We start from the raw sequence: 20,769 nt of genomic DNA, 5'->3' as shown, positions 1-20,769 counted from the left end.
CAATACGACGTCGTTTTGGGACGGAAATCATGGTATTTTTGTAATTTTAATTTATTTCATGGTTATAATAGTCTTTATATTTATAGTTTTTTAAGATTTCAATACCAAAATGATGTCGTTTTGGAAATAAATGTAGATAACTTATCTGCATTAACTGCAGAAATATTTTTCCCTATATATATATATATATATATATATATATATATATATATATATATATATATATATATATATATATATATGGGGCAAGATCATCTTACACCGGTGTAAGAATAATAAATCTTACACCAAATCTTAACCATTGATTTTTTACATGTAACGGTTAAGATTTATTAGGTCTCACTCATTAATTAATTTTTAATTCCCAATAAATCTCAACCATTGGATGCACGGAAATCAACGGTTAAGATTTGATGTAAGATTTATTATTCTTACACCGGTGTAAGTTGATCCTATCCCTATATATATATAAACTAAGAAGTTTTGATGTTTATCTCAATCATTAAAATTTGATGTAAGATTTATTATTATTATACTAAGAGTAAAACATCTTAGTATGAGAAGTTTTACTATTCATCTCAATTTTCACTGATGTCATACTAATAAGGAAGGATATTCTTACTACAAAAATTTTCTATTGCTAACTTACTACATATCTATTCACCATTGAATCAAAGAGAGAGAATGCTAAAAAGTTTTTGAAAAAAGAGAAAATATTGATCCAATGGTGATTAGATAGGTAGTGAGTTGGTAGTAGAAGATTTTAGTAGTAAAAATATCCTTCCTCCATAATAATAAGTGTTACATCAAATTTTAATGATTGAGATGAAGAGCAAAACTTCTCAATCATTAAAATTTCATTCATCTAACTATTATAGTTTATTATGTTATACCAATTAATTAATTATTAATTTTAAATAAATTACAACCGTTAGATAGACGAAACTCAATAATTGATATGAGGAGTAAGATATTTTAATCTTACGCGGGAGTCAAAAGATATATTTTCGATATAAACTGAACATGACCCTATATGTATATATATGTTAATAATTAATTAATAAATATGATTCAATAAATTATAACCGTTAAATTCATAAAATCAACGGTTAATTAATAAGTGAGATCCAATAAATTATAACTATTAAATTTATGAAAATAAACGTTTAAGATTTGATTTCAGAAGATATTGCCCTTATATATAGTATGTGTATATATAAGCAAGATAATCTTACACTCTTATAAAAATAAGAAATCTTAGATCTAACATATTAATTTGATTAACCTAAATAACATTGATTTGTGTTTTTTTTTTCTTCCCAAATTTATTTTAAAATCTATAAAGCATAGTAGTTTGATATTAAAAATTAAACAAAAAGGTTATTACCAAAAAAATAAAAAATAAAATTAAACAGAAAGGTTGAAAGGAGGGAAAGACGCGGAAGGAGGAGGAGCAGAGTAGGAATTGCAAAACCTAAAACCCTAATATTTTGAATCAAAGTGTGATGGGTCGGCGAAAGAACAACAATCAGAGTTCGACAAGTAACGAGGAGGAGGGTAACATGAAAAACCACCTTCGGTTCCAGGATGCCGACGAGGTCATCGAGGATGCCGCCGAGAGCTCCAACCTCGACCACTCCATGTGTGACCCCGACTCTTCTGTCTTTCTCGAAGATTCCGATGATAAAACCAGCGCCGACTACTACTTTGATTCCTACTCTCATTTCGGTAAATTCCCCTTTCCAATGACTCAACTTCTTCTACTTCTGCTTAAAGTTTATAACTTTTTCATCTGGGTATGTTTTATTAACTACAGTATTTCCCTTCATTATGTGAAGCACTAAGCTCTTCTTTCTGTATTCTAAAGGACTCTCATGCTACCGTATGCTCATTATGTCTGTTTGTGTCTCTCTGTGTTTGCAGGAATTCACGAAGTAAGTGTGCTTAACTCGGATGCAGTCTGGTGTTGTGTTGCAAGTTTAAATTTTGGTTCTTTTCTTGGATTTGCAGCTTTTCTAGACAATTCTATGAGTAACGTAGAAAAACAAAAGCCAAATATTCATTTTTTTTCTGCATTATAATCCGAAAAAGGGGGCTTTTTTCAATCCATTTTTTTCTGTTGTTTTAACTTTTAATAATTGGTTGTACTCAAAGAATGTGCCGTGGTCTGATGCATCATGCTGTTAATTTTTTTGAATGTCATACGTTAAGTGAAGACATAGGCTGGATTTATGTATTATATCCTGCTTTTTATTGCCTATAAATGCTCTTGGGGGAACAAGTTTCTCTCTCTCTCTCTATATATATTATATATATATATATATATAGAGAGAGAGAGGTAAGATCCTTTGACATCAGTGTCAAATTTGAAATTTGACACCTCGTCAGCCATTCGATCAAAAAAGATAAACAATTCTGATTTATAAGCATGTGACACCATTGATCTTTTTTGATCTAATATCTCTCAGATGAGGTGTCAAACTTCAAATTTGACATTGATGTCAAAAGATTCTACCTCATATATATATATATATATATATATATGTATATATATATATATATATGAAGAAAGTTATACTTACAACCTTGTCTGTGTATTCCGGAGAATACAAACATCCACTCATGTATTCCCCGGAATACATAGACAAGGCTGTAAAGGAAAAAAAGTTGTAAGTATAACTTTTTCATATATATATATATATATATATATATATATATATATATATATATATTCTCTGGGATGCTTTCTTTGCATACTTCCTGTAGAGAGCTATGTTCTAACCTGTTTTCACATTGCAGGAAATGTTGAAGGACACTGTAAGAACTAAGACTTATCAAAATGTTATTTATCAGAATAAGTTTTTATTCAAGAATAAAATAGTTCTTGATGTGGGCGCTGGGACTGGGATTTTATCACTATTTTGTGCTAAAGCGGGGGCAGAACATGTCTATGCAGTAAGTGTCTAGCTTTCCTTTTATCTTTTTGGTGTTCTTAATCATGAAAATATCCGTGATTCCTAAATTATCATGTATTCCAGATAATTTTTAATTTTGCAAACTCAGGTTGAGTGCTCCCATATGGCTGACATGGCAAAGGAGATAGTTGAAGCTAATGGTTACTCTAAAGGTGATGCCATTTATATGTTGCATCTAATTGTGTTCAGTATATTGCCTTTTGGTGGGTGGATTAATTGCGAAAGACACTCACATTAATTACTATAATGTTGTTTTTGTTTCTACAGTTGTGACGGTTTTGAAGGGGAAGATTGAAGAAATTGAACTTCCAGTTGCTAAAGTCGATATAATCATTTCTGAATGGATGGGATATTTCTTGTTGTTTGAGAATATGTTGAATTCTGTACTCTATGCACGTGACAAATGGCTTGTAAGTTACGTCTTCCCTACTCTAGTTGATTTTTAGGTGATTAAATAGTGCATATACTATAATGGTGTGGAAATCATTTTGAGATTTTCTTTTTGTTTCTTCTTTTGTCTAGGTGGATGATGGAATTGTCCTACCAGATAAAGCATCCCTCCATCTCACTGCCATTGAAGATGCAGATTACAAAGAAGATAAAATTGAGTGTGAGCTATTGACCTCTTGCTAAATTTGAGTATATGAGTCTTTTCTGGTATACTTGCAACAGAAAAGATGTCCAAACTGGTGCTTATTTGCCTCCCTAACTGACATGCAATTTGATAATTTTTTTCCTTGTATCCTTTTTCATATGTGGAATTAAAGAATTGATGTCAGTTGCTGCTGTGGGCTGGTGTTTGAAAACCTCGAAATTTCTAGCTGTATATAGAAAAACAAATGCATCTAATTTTCCTGTTTTTTTTTCACACATTGTATTTTCATTTTCTATATCAGTTTGGAACAATGTCTATGGATTTGACATGAGCTGCATCAAGAAGCAAGCCATAATGGAGCCTCTCGTTGACACAGTTGATCAGAATCAGATAGCTACAAATTGCCAGCTACTCAAGGTAATTTGTAGCTTATGTTTGATGGACCTTGCGAAGCATGTTTCATGCAGTGTCCACAACAGTAAATTTTTCATTCTGATTTTGCACAAGAATTTCTTTATTTTTTGGGAAGATATGTACTGATTGGTTCATCATTGTTTAGACAATGGATATCTCAAAGATGGCTCCTGGAGATGCTTCATTCACAGCACCTTTTAAGCTTGTAGCTGAACGTGATGATTTTATTCATGCTCTTGTTGCATATTTTGATGTATCATTTACAAAGTGCCATAAATTGATGGGCTTCTCTACAGGTTAATTCCTTTCTACTTCCCAAGTTCTCTTTATTTGAGGTTTTGGTTTTCTCCATTATCTGTTTTAGGGACACGAGTGAAGTGTCCTCTAGATGTGATGTAAACTGTTAATTGGCAAAAGTTAGTATATTATTTTTTTCATACATAAATTTCTATTTCTTGATAAAGGTCAAAGTCTAAAGGATTAGCTGCTCAAAAAGGGAAAAGGAGAGAATAAAATTAGAAAAGATGAACAATGAAGTTGGTTCATTGGTGTCTTAGGATTTGCATGGAAGTATCATCATATTTGCTCTGAACTAAACTGAATAGAATTGGCATTTCTTTTGAAACTATACTGGCTATGTTTGCTCCAAGAATGGTTACTGAAAATTTGTGTGGAACAGTTCTTTCACCAGTTTTCTTGTTTTTCATGATGCCTTCACTATATATTAGTTGGAAAATTCCATTTGAGTAGGGTTGTCCTGCACATGTTGAGAATTTGTGAAGTACGAACTGATCTTTTGAGCGTTTTTGCAGGGCCAAGATCACGAGCTACACATTGGAAACAAACAGTCCTATATCTGGAAGATGTCTTGACCGTTTGTGTGGGGGAGGCAATAGTAGGGAGCTTGACTGTGGCTCCAAACAAAAAAAATCCTCGTGATGTTGATATAATGCTCAAGTATTCATTCAACGGCAGGCGATGCAATGCTTCAAGGGTTCAATATTACAAGATGCGTTGAGCCTAGTTTATTGGGTATATTTTCCAATGCTCCCCATATTTGTGAGATTTTGACACAATTGATGCTTCCATATTTATTTAAATGAGGCTGCCGTTTAAGGACTGTAACTTGTTTGCTATTTTTGTTTGAATTCGTTCTCATTTGCTCAATTCTGTATTGGAATGTAATGATTAAATTTGAAATTCTATTTATTGTTCAAAATTTAATTTGCTTACCCTTTTGCTCAATTCTGCCGTTTAAGGACGATGTTATCCACAGCCTTTGTTAGCGAGATTTGAGTGTTTTCGAGACTACAAGTGCCCTCGTGTGTGTTGATACTACCACTGCAATCTGATAATGGTCAAAATAATGATAGTAACAATGAAAAATTGCATTTTGATGCGATCCCAAGACTTATAATACTTATAGGTGTCGTAACCAAGGGTTGAAGTTAGAAAAGATTATGTGCTTTGCTGCAAAGCTCAACTCTGTTCATATTTCAAATTATGAGATGAGTAATATCATATCTTAATGAACTTTGAGGGATTTACTACGCTGTGCTTTGTAATCAAATATAAGGAAATTAAGGTACCGAAACTTTTTAAGAAAAGATCTATAATTAAATCTCAGAGAGTAACCTACATCCACAAAAAATGGGAACGGTGAACATTAATGTACTTGTGTGGCATCATAAACTTGGGTATTGTTTACCTAGTATACATCCACCATCCAACTTTAACAAAACACTCACTAAAAGCAAATCCTTGATTGGAATATGAATCATTCCAAATGATGATTGTATAGTTCTTCCAAATATTCCTGCTTCCTGTCCATCTTGGGAGTAATACCTGTAACCAAACGTTGTGGAAATGTCTTGTAGTTCAGAAGATGCAGCTTCCTTAGTTTATGAGGCCCTAAAGTTCTGACTTCCCTGCCTTCGGACCCTTCTTTGCCTTCCACCATTGTCGCATACGATTGGAAACTTTGTTTGCATGTTTCTTCAGTGTCATGCTTGTGTCCACAATTCCTTTTCTTATCATCTGTTTCCAGTCACTTTTTCCACTTTCTTTTTCCCTCAAAACTCTTCCCTACAAGATGCAGTTTATTCCAATGATTGGTTATTCTAAAACATTTCAATCAATGTTGTCTCTATAAAGATATTGCAATCAATATGAATTAAAGAGAGTCAGTACCAATTTTGAGGGGAAGCTCGCCTCATCATCCTCATCCTCATCTTCATCTTCCGCATCTTCGTCACCAAAATTCTTCATGTTCATTAAATCATCCCTTGAGTACATTTTCATGCCGGGTGCTCCTGGCATGCCCTGGAGCAGAATTAAATACAGTATGAACATAATGTACAACCAGAAACAGAATGCATCACGTAAAAGAAAGGATAAAACCTCTGCACCTGGACTTCAATTTAGGTGATATGGATTAGAACTAGGTTCACTCATTATCAGTTCAACTTGCACATAATAGTCTTCCCAAGATATAAAGCCATAAGGAGAAAAAAGTAAATTACCTCCATAGATTTTAGTAGCTTTTCCATTTCAGCCTCCTTAGAAGACTTTGCAGCGAATGGTTCACCAGGAGTCCTGTCCTGCAACACAGAAATAGATTTCCTGATGATAACTTAAGTAAAAAGATCTTCCAATGAGAACTGAAGTAACTAATCATACAAAGATTTATAAGTGCGTATAAGGTCAGATGCTATCATTGCAAAAACAAAGTTCTATTTTCCAAATTATATAGTTTAAAGAAGGGATGATTTAATTGGTGAAGTGCGAAGAATTTGGATCCTGAGGTACAGGGTGAGGGTAAAGTGTGGCGTTGATTGTTGATAGATTGATTACTGTTTACAATTTTGTAAAATAAAAGACATGAATAACAAATCATGGATATGCAAGAACTACTCCCTTGATTTTCTCAGCAAGTAACTTGCACTTTACACTTTAATCTCTAAAGCGCTCCCAGCACATTTGAGGATCAAGAAGAATATAAGAAATTAAAAGAAAGTGTAGAGAAACAGCATTCCAGGTAAAAACTGATTCAGAGTATACATATAAGTTAAAATACACATATTTTGAAAATAACCAATTGGTAACAATCCTTTGCTCAGGAGTCAACACTTATTGGGGATGAAAAAATTAAATTTGAAAAACAAAAAAGAAAGAAATGAGTTAAACACTTAAGATGACAACTTCTCGTATTATTGAATAAACTACAACGGTCTGTTTTTCTTATCTAAGATAGACCATCAACAGTGCTATCACACATTATCAAGTGTCTTGTTTTTAGTTCCGTTTGTTTGTTTGTGTATTTGTTTTGAACCCGATTGACAGATAAACCCCATATGAATGCTTCACAAAGTGCACTAACAAAGTGAGTCAAAGCAAGAGAACCATCAGTGGTGTCCCGAAAAATGGCCAGCTATGGGAAAAGTAAAGTATGATATTCTATACAGCAGGCAGCCGAAGCAGCACCCCCGAACTACTATGGAAAAGACTAAGAATGATTATTTATCACAAATCACAATCAATGTCGATGCATAATCATATTTCACATGAAAGGTTATAGTTACCTTAGGGACAGGGGGTGGCTTGGTACTGCATGCTTTAGTAAGGTCTTTACAGAGATAATTGAGCAATGAATCAACATCAGGCTTGGATTTATATATATACTCAGCAACATCAGTATCAGAATATCCTATAACCTGCAAATTCCAAATTGCTAATTTAGTAATCACGAATATCCCTACATAAAGATTTATAGGATACCTTGACACGAGGATATTTGAAGTACACATATACATAACCAGTAGAGAAAGCACAATTCAGATCATGAATGGTTCAACATCTTAAACGATGGAAATTGACAATCACACAAATCGAAGGCGAAAAGAGAAAGAGAGAGAAAATAGACACAAAGATTTAGTTCACCCAATTTAGGCTATGTATATTCACCTCATCGCCACTCGTTACGAGTCACTCGATTTACAAGGAAAATATAAATAGGATTAGAAAACCCTAACAGCAGCTATTCATGGGCCCAAGCCCAAATTGCTAAGAAAATTACAATAAATCAAAGGCCTACAATAGTACCTAGCCTCTACGGGACCTTAGTTGCCTATCTGCTGACCTCGACAACTAGGGTCCTCATTATCATGCGAAGTATGAGCCATACCCAACAAACATAGTGTTCTTAATTGATTGAGAATATATATTAAGTGAAACTTGTTCTTTTTTTTTTTCTCGTCCCTCTCCTATATTTTTTCACTTCAGAACCAAAAGAGAAGGTGTAATTCAGTAATTCACTGGTGACAAACAAAAGCACTGAGTGAAGGCAGACAAAAGTGCCGTACCTCCTGACAGGCTCGCTCAATAGTTTTGCATTCAGAATTGCATTGTCCTTCAGAGTCTTGTTCTACCAGCTGATAAATAAGAGAGGAAGTTGGAGAAACAATATTCAGATATTACCACAAAGTCAATACTCAATATAATCAACACACTCATTTAACAGCTATTCCATTCAAAATCCAAAGAAAGCGGAATAGCAAAGTAGTGTCAAACTCAAAACAAAAATTCCATTGATCAAACAAATTGAGAAGTTTGATCCTCTTACCTCCAGCTTATCTTTCTTTTCTACAATATCTATGCGCAATATCCAATCCGCTTCGACCTTTTTCAGATTACAAACATTCTCTGCTATCTCAATGATCTGGTACTCCGAGATCTAACACCCAAAAATACACCAAAAAATCATTCTAGTGCAAACCACAAAATTAGCCTACCAACCCAGCTTTGAAACAGACACACAATGAAGCAATTGAGAAGAAACACAAATGAAAAAAAAAAAAACCTTCTTGGGAGCGATCTCAGCTTGCTTGTTCTGAACTTGCTGATACAACTGCTTAGCGAGCTTCTCACACACTTGACACTTTATGTACGGAACGTCCTCCTTTCTAGCGATCCCCACCGGTTTCTTGGAGCAATGTGATTGGGGCACCCATGTTGCAACCACCGCTAATACAACTAGAAACCAAAACATTCCCTTCATATTCCCAACAACACAAAAAAACACACAAACAAACGTAGTTCCACACCACCTAGAATTAGAATAGCAGATCTTTAAAAAGATGAAATTTTTTCACCAAAATTGACGGAATGGTTTGGTGGGTAAGTTAACACATCCAAAAACCAATAAACAAGTACCTTATTTTATACCCTAATAAATATAAACTATAAAGCTAAATTATCGGTTTATAAAAATCACATTTTTATCGCATGTGATTGGTCCACATAAGCAAAACAAGGTGGATCCCATCTTCTCCACCAATAAGGAACAAGATAACACGTAGTACTCCTTTAATTTTAAGATTCATGTTTCGAATTTTCCTACGCAAGAAAATCCAATTTTCTATCGGCCAAGACTTGGGAGTCAATTCAAAACTAAACGTATAAACCGGGTCGAACCGAGCCCAAATTATGTAACTTGTAAAACCCCTCCATAAACCCTAGAGACCAAAATTGGATCGTTGCCTTTGCGTCTGCTCTAATGGAGATTGCAGGTTTGGTCCCTCTTGTGGGTGAAAACTATGCCCTCAAGCTGAAACAGTCAATGCAAAACCTTTTGGCTGAGATTCCCAAAGAATCCTCGGATTTTTCTCTTTTCGTCGATGCATTTCATGAATTGATGGAAGCTAAGGTTGATCCACCCTTTGAGGTGATATGGGTCTATGCTGCAATCAACTTTCGCAGCCGTAATTTGGAAAAAGGTGATGCCTTGGATCGAATACTGGCCGCAAAAGACTTGTTTCAGATGCTATCTGCATGTTCAGCCTCGATTGGTGCTTCAAAGAGCATTGCTTTACTGGCTCCTGTTGTTTTTGTCGTGCATAGAGTGCTTCTGGAACTGTTTGGAAGTGAATTGGGATTGAAGAGGGAGAAGAAAGCAATGAGGGAGGTGAAGTCTTTGGTAGATACAGTTCTTGGGTATATAAGCGTTTGCTGTAGTAAGATTTCTGAGGAGGAAACTGATTCCGTTAGTTTGAATTTGATTTTGCCTTTCCCTGATTTGGCTCGTGTTTGGGTGGACACTGTTGATGGGTTTGAATCTTTGTTGCCTCTTGTGAGCCATGATGTTTGTGGCTGGCTTAGTACTAGAGATTTTCATGTTGGTTACTTGGCCGGTGCTGTCATCATGGAAGCTTTTTTATTGAAACTGTGCATGTCTTTACATCTGGCAAAGCCAAGGGATGAATTGGAAATGAATATGAAGAGTTGGGCTGTTGGCTCAATATCTAGCTTTCAGAACATATATTTTTTGGGTCAGTAAGGTTTCTTTTTGTTTGGTTTAATTTTCAGTTTCCTGCTACTTTTTTTATCTGTGTCTATGTGACTTTAAGTTTGAAGTTTGTAGCATTTATTTGTATTAAAGGAAGAACAAAAAATATAAATAAAAAAACAAACATGACAGGGCAAAAGCTTTTAATAGCCCAAATTGTTGAGTATAGCAATAAACTTTATAGCCCTGCACTATAATGTCCACTCTGAATTGCATGAACTTCTATAGGTCAGTTTACTTATATATGTGGTATTTTTTAGCAACAGAGTTTTGTTTTCAATTCTTTTCACTATTGAACTTAACTGGGTCATGGATGAAGTCCTATGAAATGCACTTGATTATTTAATATACCTTTTCTCCAACCGTGATTCTCATTTTTTTAGTTCCAAGTTTGATGTGGATTTATCTTTTGTTGTATCAGAGATCATTATGAGGGCAGCATTAGCGACACCTTTGCCTTTGATCTCAATATTGGTTAGTATTTCATCCTTATACGGTTTTTGACATGCCATTTCTTCCATATCTGCAAAAAGTAATCCCAGCAGGCATTTGTCACCGTTTCGATTGTACAAAACTCCCAACACTATAGTTTTATGGACAAGGGCTATCACTTGCACAATCAAGCTTTTCATAGACTAATCCTCTTTTATTTTCTGAGTCCATCTATTAGAATGTTGGGATTTTTTGTAGTCTTTCTATTGATGTCTCCTTGCTTTGGCAGGCCAACATTGTCGTTTTTATCATAACATAAGCCATTAAACTCATAATTATCACGTTGTAATCTGTCTATGCAGAAACCTGAAGATGAAATTCTATTGAGGAAAGTTCTGTTTGATGCTCTACTACTGGCGGAGTACCCTTTTCTCTATCTAAATGCCAAATACATAAAAAGCATTATCTTGACCCGATTGATTGTTACTCATAAGGCTGTAGAGTATTTTAGGTATGATGAATTAATTATTGTAGTGTGTATGAATAGTTTTCTCGCTGTACATTCAGAGTGTAATTTCTAATATTTTCTTAATGTAGGGGACTTGGTGATCAGAATAGAGCTGTCTCTTATACTAGGTCATTTTCTGCTTCTCGCATACCTTTGCAAATAACTAAATGGGTTACAAGCCAGAATTATTTGGAGGAAAAAGCTGGCAGAGCAAATGGATCATCACCCGGAGCTCTTATAAGTAAGTAGATCCTGGCACCTTCATATATCTAGGGTTGCAGAAATGGTACTCAATGCACTACAACTTACATATTTCATCAATTCTTTGTGTTTAATCTACTCACAGATTGGCTGCTGAGTCTTGAGGGTCGAGGGATTAGAGTTTTTGAAGATGATATTTTAAAAAGCCATGCTAAATTAGGTCTTGACATTTCCCAAACCAAGCAACCAGCAGATAACTTGGAGCACAAGACAGAAGATGATGACCTTTTTTATGTTGATAATATTGGGGAAGAGGGAAATACAGAAAAGGAGGATGAGCAAAACGAAATGATTAGTGATGCATTTGTAGCTGCTGCCCAGACTATGAAGTTAACTGATAGTGGAATCCGAAAACGAAAAGGAAAAAGCAACGAAAAGAAGATTAAATTTGTCAAATATGACCTCCATGAAAACTCTGATCCAGTCAAAGCCGGCACTTCAGCCGCAAATGATAGTTCAAGTGGTGAGAGTGAAGTAGAGGATCCAGCTTCTGATTCAGACGCCTAAGCTAGGGTAACAAACTGTTAATCTCTGTGTAAAGCCCACAATTATACTGGATTTATCTACTCTGACTAGATGCCACAGTCCCTTGTGGCCTTGTTATTATGTAGTGCATAGGGATCCTTTACATGATCGGAGGTCTCAAGAGGCAGCGAGAAGTTGCATACTGTGTCATACTTCTGTTTTCTCAGCATTATATTTCCCTTGTTTGCTAATTTAGTTCATGCAGGCTCCGACAAATTTCGGTGCTGTCACATTGCAATTACACCGGAATTTTCTGAGGCTGCTCAATTTTTGTATTACATTGGTGCTATAACTATTAATGTGCAATATTAAGGCTGAAATTTCTTACCCTAGTCTGCTAAATACTAATCACTCAGATTGGAAGTGAATAGACCTTTTCCTTTTCTGACTTTATCTTCCCGCTTACATTTTCTTTGCATTTTTTAGTTTGGTTATGTAACTCTTAACTGAGTCTGAAAATGACCATTGTCTGGAATCTGGATAGAACAAAATTTACTAGGTAATGTTAACACAGTTTCAAGAAGGAAATTTTGTATCATATAGGAGTTACTTTAACATGAAAAGTAAACATTTTCATTTTTTTGCTGTTGCAGTGCAATACGGAAGAAAAACTTATAAGCTATAAATCTTTTAAACTATTCAATCTTTTAAACTATCCAACTTCATCTTGATTGAATTGTTTTAAGCTTAGTAAAAAAAGTGATGTTTCTTCCTTTTAATTGCACATGTCGTGTATTTTAACAATAAAAAAAAAAAAAAAGATTAATAGAGAGGGAATCAAAATGAAAAGGATTCCTAGTTATGGGAAGGATGTCTTAAAAAATCAAAGGGTCCCTCTGGGTTATTGATTACTCGTCAACCATAAATAAATTTCGAGTCCATATAGAATTTACAGATACAGCTCACAGTGATATTCGTCAATGACTGACTACAAACGAATGAACACGAATCTTACTATATCTATATATTCCAACGAATTCTCAATTGCCCTTTATATCTATCTACAACCAGCCAACTCTCCAACCACTTCTCTATCCCTCTTAAACAATCAAAAAATTAGGAAGAAAAAAAAAAGTGTTTGTCCCATATCAAACTTCCAGTGAAACACGGGTCTTAATAGGCTTTAGCTTCAATCCCATGCTTTCTGGAGAAAGGAGCTCGGGAGAGATGCAAGAAGGGCTAAGTGGGCTCCTTGGGCTGTCACTGAAATAGCATGGCCTATACAATCCATACCCCATGAAGAAGTACTCCATAGGAATCAGCATTGCGTGTGGCTGTTCCTCTGTAACCATTGATCCACAAGCCTGGACCTGACAAATTAACCCAGTCTCAAATCTTAGTTTACATATATTTATGAAAAGGAATGTATTTCTCATGTTGCATGAGACAATTTGTCTCATGTAAAACACGAAAAAAGTGGATAGTGGATGATATCCACTTTTTTCTTTCTCTTCTCCTTAGTGGATCCCATCCATTTTTTTGTGTTGCACGAGATAATTTGTCTCGTGTAACATGAGAAACATATTTCACATTTATGAATGTTCTCTCATATATTAAATGATATCAAGAATTTGTTGTCATAATCAACACTAGGCAAGTTTACAGAATCATATTGACCCAGGAAAATATATTAGGGAAACTCATAAACCAATGTCAAGTCCTTTTAGATATACTTTTTATTTTATTTTATTTACGTACATGTACTAATGTACAACATTCCGCATACTTTCGCACTACATACCTCAACCAAAGCACTATATCTCCTATCAAGTTTTGAAGTCATGTGAAGAGCCTCCGAATGGAAAGGAGAACTGTCCCCAACAAAAATAAGTGTACGACATTTTAATCTCTTCAATCCTTCTGTTATATCTGGTCTCCTGCAAATTCGTAAAACAAAGTTGGAGCACATAAATATGCTATGCTACCTCAGACTACAGGAGGATCACACACACACACAAATAAATAAATATGGTGAAGCAACTATATGTAGGAGATCTTACTCATTAATAACATGAAGAAACCGTAAGACATTGACGCTCTTTCTCTCATCCAGCAACTGGAAAAGAAACAAGACAAAGAACCAGTGCAAAGCTAGGTAAATACACAAAAAAAACAAACTACGAAATAACAATCACATTTCAGCTATAGGGCAGTACAAGGCAAAGAAACTAAATTAACTTAGCACTGACTTTTCTGCAAGCTTGAACTATCTCGGATTCTGGAACTTCAGCACTACCACGAACTTCCTGTTCAAGTTGACCAAGAAAACTCAATACATATTAAATAAAAGATAAAATTCAAGAGAGCTAAGATCCTAGCATTATTACAATACCTTGCTGAAGTACCGCTGGAGCAAACACTCCTTCAGCATGCCACATACACCATAGAAATATAACAAATTTGACATCACCTAAAATGAGAAGCAGTTTAGGTAATGTTATCAAATTAGAGAACTCATAAATGCATAGTCTGCGGGCATTTGAAAAGAACCTTGTTATAAAACCATTCCGTCCAAGAAGGAGCTTTGCATAAGGGAGATACAAGTATTAAACCAAGAACACGCTCCCTATATTTCATCTGTATCGAAGTAGCAAAAAAGAACAAATCAATAAGTTTGACTTTATATTAAAAATTAAGCATTAATTACAAGTAGAGTACATACTGCGAATAGAGAAAGGATATAAGCACCAGCCGTTACTCCCATACACATCACTGCACCAAGCCTGAACAAGGAAATAGTTCATACAATTAGTAACTATATTATATACATTAGATTTTCCCTCAATATATACAGTGCCTTTTTTACTCTCTTTTTATTTTACTCCCTTTTATTGGATGTGTTCTCAAACAAATAGAACTGTTTAAAAACAAAACGAATGCTAAAGATAAAAAAAGTAAGCAGAGTAATTATATTGTAATTACCTAAAATGGTTGAGAACCTCAATTATTTGATCTGCTAAGTCATCGGCAGAAGGGACAGGATCGTCGGGACAAATTGCAGCAGCTCCTAACTATAGAACTCTTGTGGAAGTTCCAGATAAACTATGTGAATAATAAGATTCAGCTCTAAATGCAATAAAAAGTACATTCAGGTCAATTAACTTACAAACCTCATGCCCAGGAGGACTGATATGATATATGCAAAAGTTGTGAAGCAGCAAAGAAGCTGCCTCGGGACAGAAAAATAATCCTTGGAAACATGACATATCTGCCTCAATACATAAAAGTAAAATAATGCCTCAGATTTTCAGATTAAGTTAAGAGAGTGAATTCTAACATACACATATATAATCATTCAATGCATTCGGAAAGAACTATGCAAAAAATTCTAGAACAGTGGGGGACAATTCAGAATCTTGAAATTTTAAACAAGAGTGGCTGGCTATCAGAAAATGAATTGACTCCACCTACGATTAAGTGCTAAATCTGGATAAGTGATCAGAGCTGGTTTGTCATGATCCCCATAGACTATGACAGATACAGAACCACAGCCAGTCCGAATATGATGTTCCTGAAATAATAATCCAAAATAAGTGTAGGAGAAAAAAACACAAAAAGAACACACAAATGTAGGACAAAGAAGCACAAAATTCAAAGTTAATTTTTGGAGGGAAAAAAGAACATTCCTGTAGAGCAAAGGATATCCTTTGCTTTGTAGTACTCCATTTTGAGTAATGGAAAACCATGTCAAACTTCTCCAAATTATTTATTACCTAACATGGCTACCCATGTGCCCTTACCACTTTTTTGGACAACCCCAACTAACAAGCAAGTGCAACAGCATATTAATATAAGTTTCATAAAGATAAATGAAAAAAGAAAAAAGAAAAAAAAACTTTCAGATTCCAATCATTGTATGTTCGACAAATAAAACAAGGTGAAGCTAGTGAAAAATACGACAGTATCTTAAAATTTTTAAAAGAAGAATGACGTTACCTGATCTAATAACTAATATGTATATAAATTATAAAGCAACTATAGAATTATCCCAAAGTACAATAATGAGTTAAAGGACAAAGAAAGGAATAGCTAAGATTCTTATAGCCTGTAATGCACTTAGAAAGAACCGAGGAGACAGAAAAGCCAAAGCACAAAGGATCCAATTCCTTCAAAGCGATGAACATCATCATATAAGAAACATGAGATAAACTTAAAAAGAAAAAGAAAAAAAGAACCCGGACCCCACCTGAAAAACCAAACAGACAAAGAATGAAAGGAAAAGGAAAACAACAAAGTACGTGTATGAAAGGAAAACAAAAAAAAAAAAAGTAAAATTTCCTGCATCATCTAAATCGCATCAAATACAGCAAATGCAAAATTCATTTCTTCCAAAAATCACTAAATCTATATTTCAACACGCCTATGTTATTATGCTAACAAGTAACAAGCTATATAGGAAGCCTGACAAAAGTTTAAAAAGTAAGAAGAAGTAACTGAAATTCTAAAACAACGACCAAATGAAAATCCAAGAGGATAACGACTAACGAGGACCAAATATGGAGAAAAAAAATCAATAGCTCAACGTATGAAGGATAAAAGACAAAAAAAAAAAAAAATGTGGCATATCAAGAATGCGAATATAAGCTATTTGCCATGTAAAAATCTTCAGAATCCCAATGGAATGGCGAGGTAAAATATATCCAAAGAAAAAAAATAAAAATAAAAATAAGAGAAGAAAACAAACCATTCCGATGAATTGATCAAAATAAAATAAGCAACTAAAAATGATTGACTCTTTTTTAATTGAGAAATTATTTAATTAGATAGATCCCAATGTAGCTAAAAATCCCCAATTATAGAGAAGTGTTACTGTTGGCTTCTGCAAAAATTTTCTTCAGCGCATAATCGAGGGAAAAGAGTGAGCCCATTTGCAAAAAAGTTTGAAACTTTAAACGGAACCCAGAAAAAAAAAATGGATAAGAAGAAACCTTTCCACTGAGATAGATCCTCTCAATGTCCACTGAAACCGATTCAGCCATGGCTGTAGCTCTGTTCTGTGAACCTGGTAGGTCTCAAAGGCCCAGTTTTCTCTCTACTCTTCTTCTCTATCAATCAATGATTTATGTGTGTCTACTATATATATATATATATATATATAGCACTCTCTCTCTCTCTTGTTTCTCTCTCCTCCTTGTGCCTCTTGTCTTGAAACATTTAACATTTTAACATTTAACCTACGGTTAACCACCACCGACGCTTGTGTCAAATTTTAATAGCCAGCCAAACACGTTTTGCACGACGTAGTTTCATCACTTCTTCCAAATTTTGACTCCTTTCTAGACCACTCCACTTTCATTCCATTTATTAATTCATAGAGTAAAGATCCAAATTGGTTCTTCACAAAAAATTTGATCCCAAATTAGTTCCTCACAAAAATAAACTCGTTAAATAGTCTCCAATAAAGTGAAACAGGACCTACGTTAGTCCTTCTGTCAATCCAAAATTGACGGTGTCAATGACGGTGATGACGTGTCACGTTAAGTGACATGCTGGAGGCCACGTGTGTTGAGGAACGACGTCGTTTTGAGAGACTCATCCACGTTGGTCAGTATGGTCCCTAACAGTTTTAACAAAGGGGACCAGTATGGTCCCTAACATTTTTATCGGGATCCTTTTGAGTCCCTGCTAAAGTTCTGTTAACACCAGTGCCACCATTTGCTATTAACACCAGTAATGACATTTCCCCTTGTACATGCTGATATTAGTCATGCATAACACAATCAACTTCTGCATTTGATGCCCAAATTAGTTCCTCACAAAAATAAACTCGTTAAATAGTCTTCAATAAAGTGAAACAGGACCTACGTTAGTCCTTCTGTCAATCCAAAATTGACGGTGTCAACGACGGTGATGACGTGTCACGTTAAGTGACATGCTGGAGGCCACGTGTGTTGAGGAACGACGTCGTTTTGAGAGACTCATCCACGTTGGTCAGTATGGTCCCTAACAGTTTTAACAAAGGGGACCAGTATGGTCCCTAACATTTTTATCGGGATCCTTTTGAGTCCCTGCTAAAGTTCTGTTAACACCAGTGCCACCATTTGCTATTAACACCAGTAATGACATTTCCCCTTGTACATGCTGATATTAGTCATGCATAACACAATCAACTTCTGCATAATTCACACCATGACATTCTTAGTTTAGTCTTTATACATTGTTTCCATTCCTTTTTTTTATCTCCATCGAGTTTATACAACATTCTGTGCCAATAAACATAACTTCAAATACATAAGTCATGCTACATACATTGCATAAACAATAATTCATTACACCAGCAAATCTCAACAGAACCACATTTTAAATTTCACTCCAGCCTACTTGCAAGATATATACATACTAGAAACACAACAATAATGGATCCAGCAAACACCCTAGCACACCTACACACATGCATAATTTCCTTCTCAACCCTTTCAAAGTCTGCCTGCATCTTCAATGATATGTCTTCAATCTTTATACAGTCTCATGAAAAAATAACGATTGAAAAAACCCTAGCACACCTACTCACATGCATCATTTCCTTCTCAATCTTTATACAGAATGTTGTATAAACTCGATGGAGATAAAAAAAGGAATGGAAACAATGTATAAAGACTAAACTAAGAATGTCATGGTGTGAATTATGCAGAAGTTGATTATGTTATGCATGACTAATATCAGCATGTACAAGGGGAAATGCCATTACTGGTGTGTTAATAGCAAATGGTGGCACTAGTGTTAACAGAACTTTAGCAGGGACTAAAAAGGACCCCGATAAAAATGTTAGGGACCATACTGGTCCCCTTTGTTAAAACTGTTAGAGACCATACTGACCAACGTGGATGGGTCTCTCAAAACGACGTCGTTCCTCAACCCACGTGGCCTCTAGCATGTCACTTAACGTGACACGTCATCACCGTCATTGACACCGTCAGTTTTGGATTGACAGAAGGACTAACGAGGGTCCTGTTTCACTTTGTTGGGGACTATTTAACGAGTTTATTTTTGTGAGGGACTAATTTGGGCACCGAGTTTTTTTTCAGGGACCAATTCGGGTCTTTACTCTAATTCATAAATAAATTATATATATATTGATTTAATGATTCTAAGGTGAATATCGCTACCAAAATAATATTGTTTTGGGTTAAAAAATTATAATGAAAATGATTATTATAATCTTGAAATAAATTATCAATACAAAAAAATCTTGATTTTTATCTCAAGACGATGTCATTTTGAACTCAATGTAAATAGAAAAAACGAACCCTATATATATATATGGGGAATGATCCGTTTACAAACTTCTTTTACAAATTATATTAAGTATGACCGGTCATACACTCTTGATTGAAGTATGACCGGTCATACTTAATGTAGTTTGTAAGAGTTTGTAAATAAAAAATTTGTAAATATAACATTTCCCTATATATATATATATATATATATATATATATATAGGAATATGTTATTCTATCAATTATTTTTTATGTTTATCTTATTTACTAATCTTCAATATTATCAAATTAAAATCTCAAGAAAATAAAGAAATAGGAAATGTTATTTGAGATTTTGGTCTGACGGTATCGAAGAGTGGTAGATATGAAAAAAATAGATAGAATAATATTTTTTTATATTTATATTAAAAAATGATGATAATAATAATTTTTTTATTTTTTATTTTTTATTTTTTATTTTACTAAATTAATTTTTAACTAAATATATGTTCAAAAAATAATTTACGAATTTGAACCTTTTTTATTGATCCCTGTATAATGCGAAGAAGTTTAATATAGTAGTAGCTAAAGTGCTAAACAAAAAAAACAAAAAAAATTGTATGAAAGGATAATTGTTGATCTAATAATGGGATGTTTTATGTTTTGTGAAAGTCATTTGTCTTTATTCGGGTAAATTCTTTACTAACATGCTAGAGTATAATCTTGATTCTTAATATGTCACTTTTCTCTGTTGTTATTGAGGGTCTGAGGGACAAATCTTAAAGCCATAGTGAAAGTTATAATTCTCACTCTTTTGGACGCGCATTATCATTTATAAAGTCCACGCCAAATTTTTTATTGAATAATATAAAAATGCATTTTAACATAGTTTGGAGATATGGTACAATCAGTAACTGGTGCTTATATCCTGTATCAATTGCTATATGCCATCTCTGATTATTATATTGGATCATCAGAGTCATCATTACATTTGTTAGAAGAATTTCCTTTGGTAGATTTTTTCTCCCCCTTTTTCCTGTAAAAAATCACATATTATTGAGTGTACACAAGTGCTCTCCAAGATACGATTAAAGACTATTACTTATTATATTATTACGATATTTTATTTGTATTCACACAACATTTAAAAATAATAAATAAATTTTTTTTTTATAACAATTAAGTTAAGGATCCGGAAAAAGTACATATTCAACACTAGTATATGAGAGACATTTTGAAGCATATAAACGTATTAGATCATAATGGTTCGAGAATTAGGGGTTTAGGGGTATTTGCGGTCTGCATTGGATTGGTTTTGGAAGCAAAAATCATTCGATCCAATTCCTTCGGTTTGATCATGTAATCATCCATTCGGTTTGAACTTTTTTTTAAATTCGATCCGATCCAATCTAATTTTTTTCAGTTTGGATTGGATCGGTTTTTGATTTTTTGAAAATCTTAAAATTTGTTTCATGCAGATAACATCTTTTTTATATATATACATATATATATATATATAT

General features: G+C 34.2%; 4 protein-coding genes across 5 annotated transcripts; 2 read left to right on the top strand and 2 right to left on the bottom strand.

Moving 5' to 3' along the window:
- The first annotated feature begins 1,447 nt into the window (after positions 1-1,447).
- On the top strand, positions 1,448-5,182 carry LOC133297497 (protein arginine N-methyltransferase 1.1). The gene is made up of 9 exons (XM_061496661.1): positions 1,448-1,728; positions 1,924-1,934; positions 2,800-2,955; positions 3,064-3,127; positions 3,243-3,385; positions 3,498-3,585; positions 3,872-3,987; positions 4,130-4,280; positions 4,797-5,182. The coding sequence occupies exons 1-9, from the start codon at positions 1,506-1,508 to the stop codon at positions 5,000-5,002; spliced, it is 1,158 nt and encodes a 385-aa protein (XP_061352645.1). The 5' UTR covers positions 1,448-1,505; the 3' UTR covers positions 5,003-5,182.
- Positions 5,183-5,624: 442 nt separating this feature from the next.
- LOC133297505 (uncharacterized) lies at positions 5,625-9,148 on the bottom strand. Its single transcript, XM_061496671.1, has 7 exons — positions 8,843-9,148; positions 8,606-8,716; positions 8,346-8,414; positions 7,566-7,697; positions 6,507-6,584; positions 6,175-6,306; positions 5,625-6,069 (listed from the first exon to the last, which is right to left on the bottom strand). Exons 1-7 carry the CDS (start codon positions 9,038-9,040, stop codon positions 5,896-5,898), a joined length of 894 nt encoding a protein of 297 aa, XP_061352655.1. The 5' UTR covers positions 9,041-9,148; the 3' UTR covers positions 5,625-5,895.
- A 321-nt stretch (positions 9,149-9,469) lies between these two features.
- LOC133297507 (uncharacterized) lies at positions 9,470-12,386 on the top strand. The gene is made up of 5 exons (XM_061496674.1): positions 9,470-10,310; positions 10,749-10,801; positions 11,122-11,270; positions 11,357-11,508; positions 11,614-12,386. The coding sequence occupies exons 1-5, from the start codon at positions 9,539-9,541 to the stop codon at positions 12,033-12,035; spliced, it is 1,548 nt and encodes a 515-aa protein (XP_061352658.1). The 5' UTR covers positions 9,470-9,538; the 3' UTR covers positions 12,036-12,386.
- Positions 12,387-12,908: 522 nt separating this feature from the next.
- LOC133297490 (protein NDL1-like) lies at positions 12,909-17,099 on the bottom strand. 2 transcript variants are annotated; one of them, XM_061496652.1, is made up of 11 exons: positions 16,982-17,099; positions 15,465-15,564; positions 15,164-15,261; positions 14,976-15,064; positions 14,716-14,776; positions 14,544-14,630; positions 14,386-14,463; positions 14,243-14,299; positions 14,054-14,109; positions 13,795-13,930; positions 12,909-13,363 (listed from the first exon to the last, which is right to left on the bottom strand). In XM_061496652.1, exons 1-11 carry the CDS (start codon positions 17,030-17,032, stop codon positions 13,142-13,144), a joined length of 1,035 nt encoding a protein of 344 aa, XP_061352636.1. In that variant the 5' UTR covers positions 17,033-17,099; the 3' UTR covers positions 12,909-13,141. The 2 variants fall into 2 exon arrangements, with proteins under 2 accessions (XP_061352636.1, XP_061352637.1); XM_061496653.1 differs by having other exon boundaries at positions 15,461-15,564; positions 16,982-16,993.
- Positions 17,100-20,769: the final 3,670 nt, after the last annotated feature.

Source organism: Gastrolobium bilobum, unplaced genomic scaffold (genome assembly GCF_033153095.1).
Source record: "Gastrolobium bilobum isolate Gb01-03AN ecotype WA unplaced genomic scaffold, APGP_CSIRO_Gbil_v1 utg12919, whole genome shotgun sequence".
Taxonomy (NCBI): domain Eukaryota; kingdom Viridiplantae; phylum Streptophyta; class Magnoliopsida; order Fabales; family Fabaceae; genus Gastrolobium; species Gastrolobium bilobum.
This window is presented reverse-complemented; position numbering and strand designations above follow the sequence as displayed.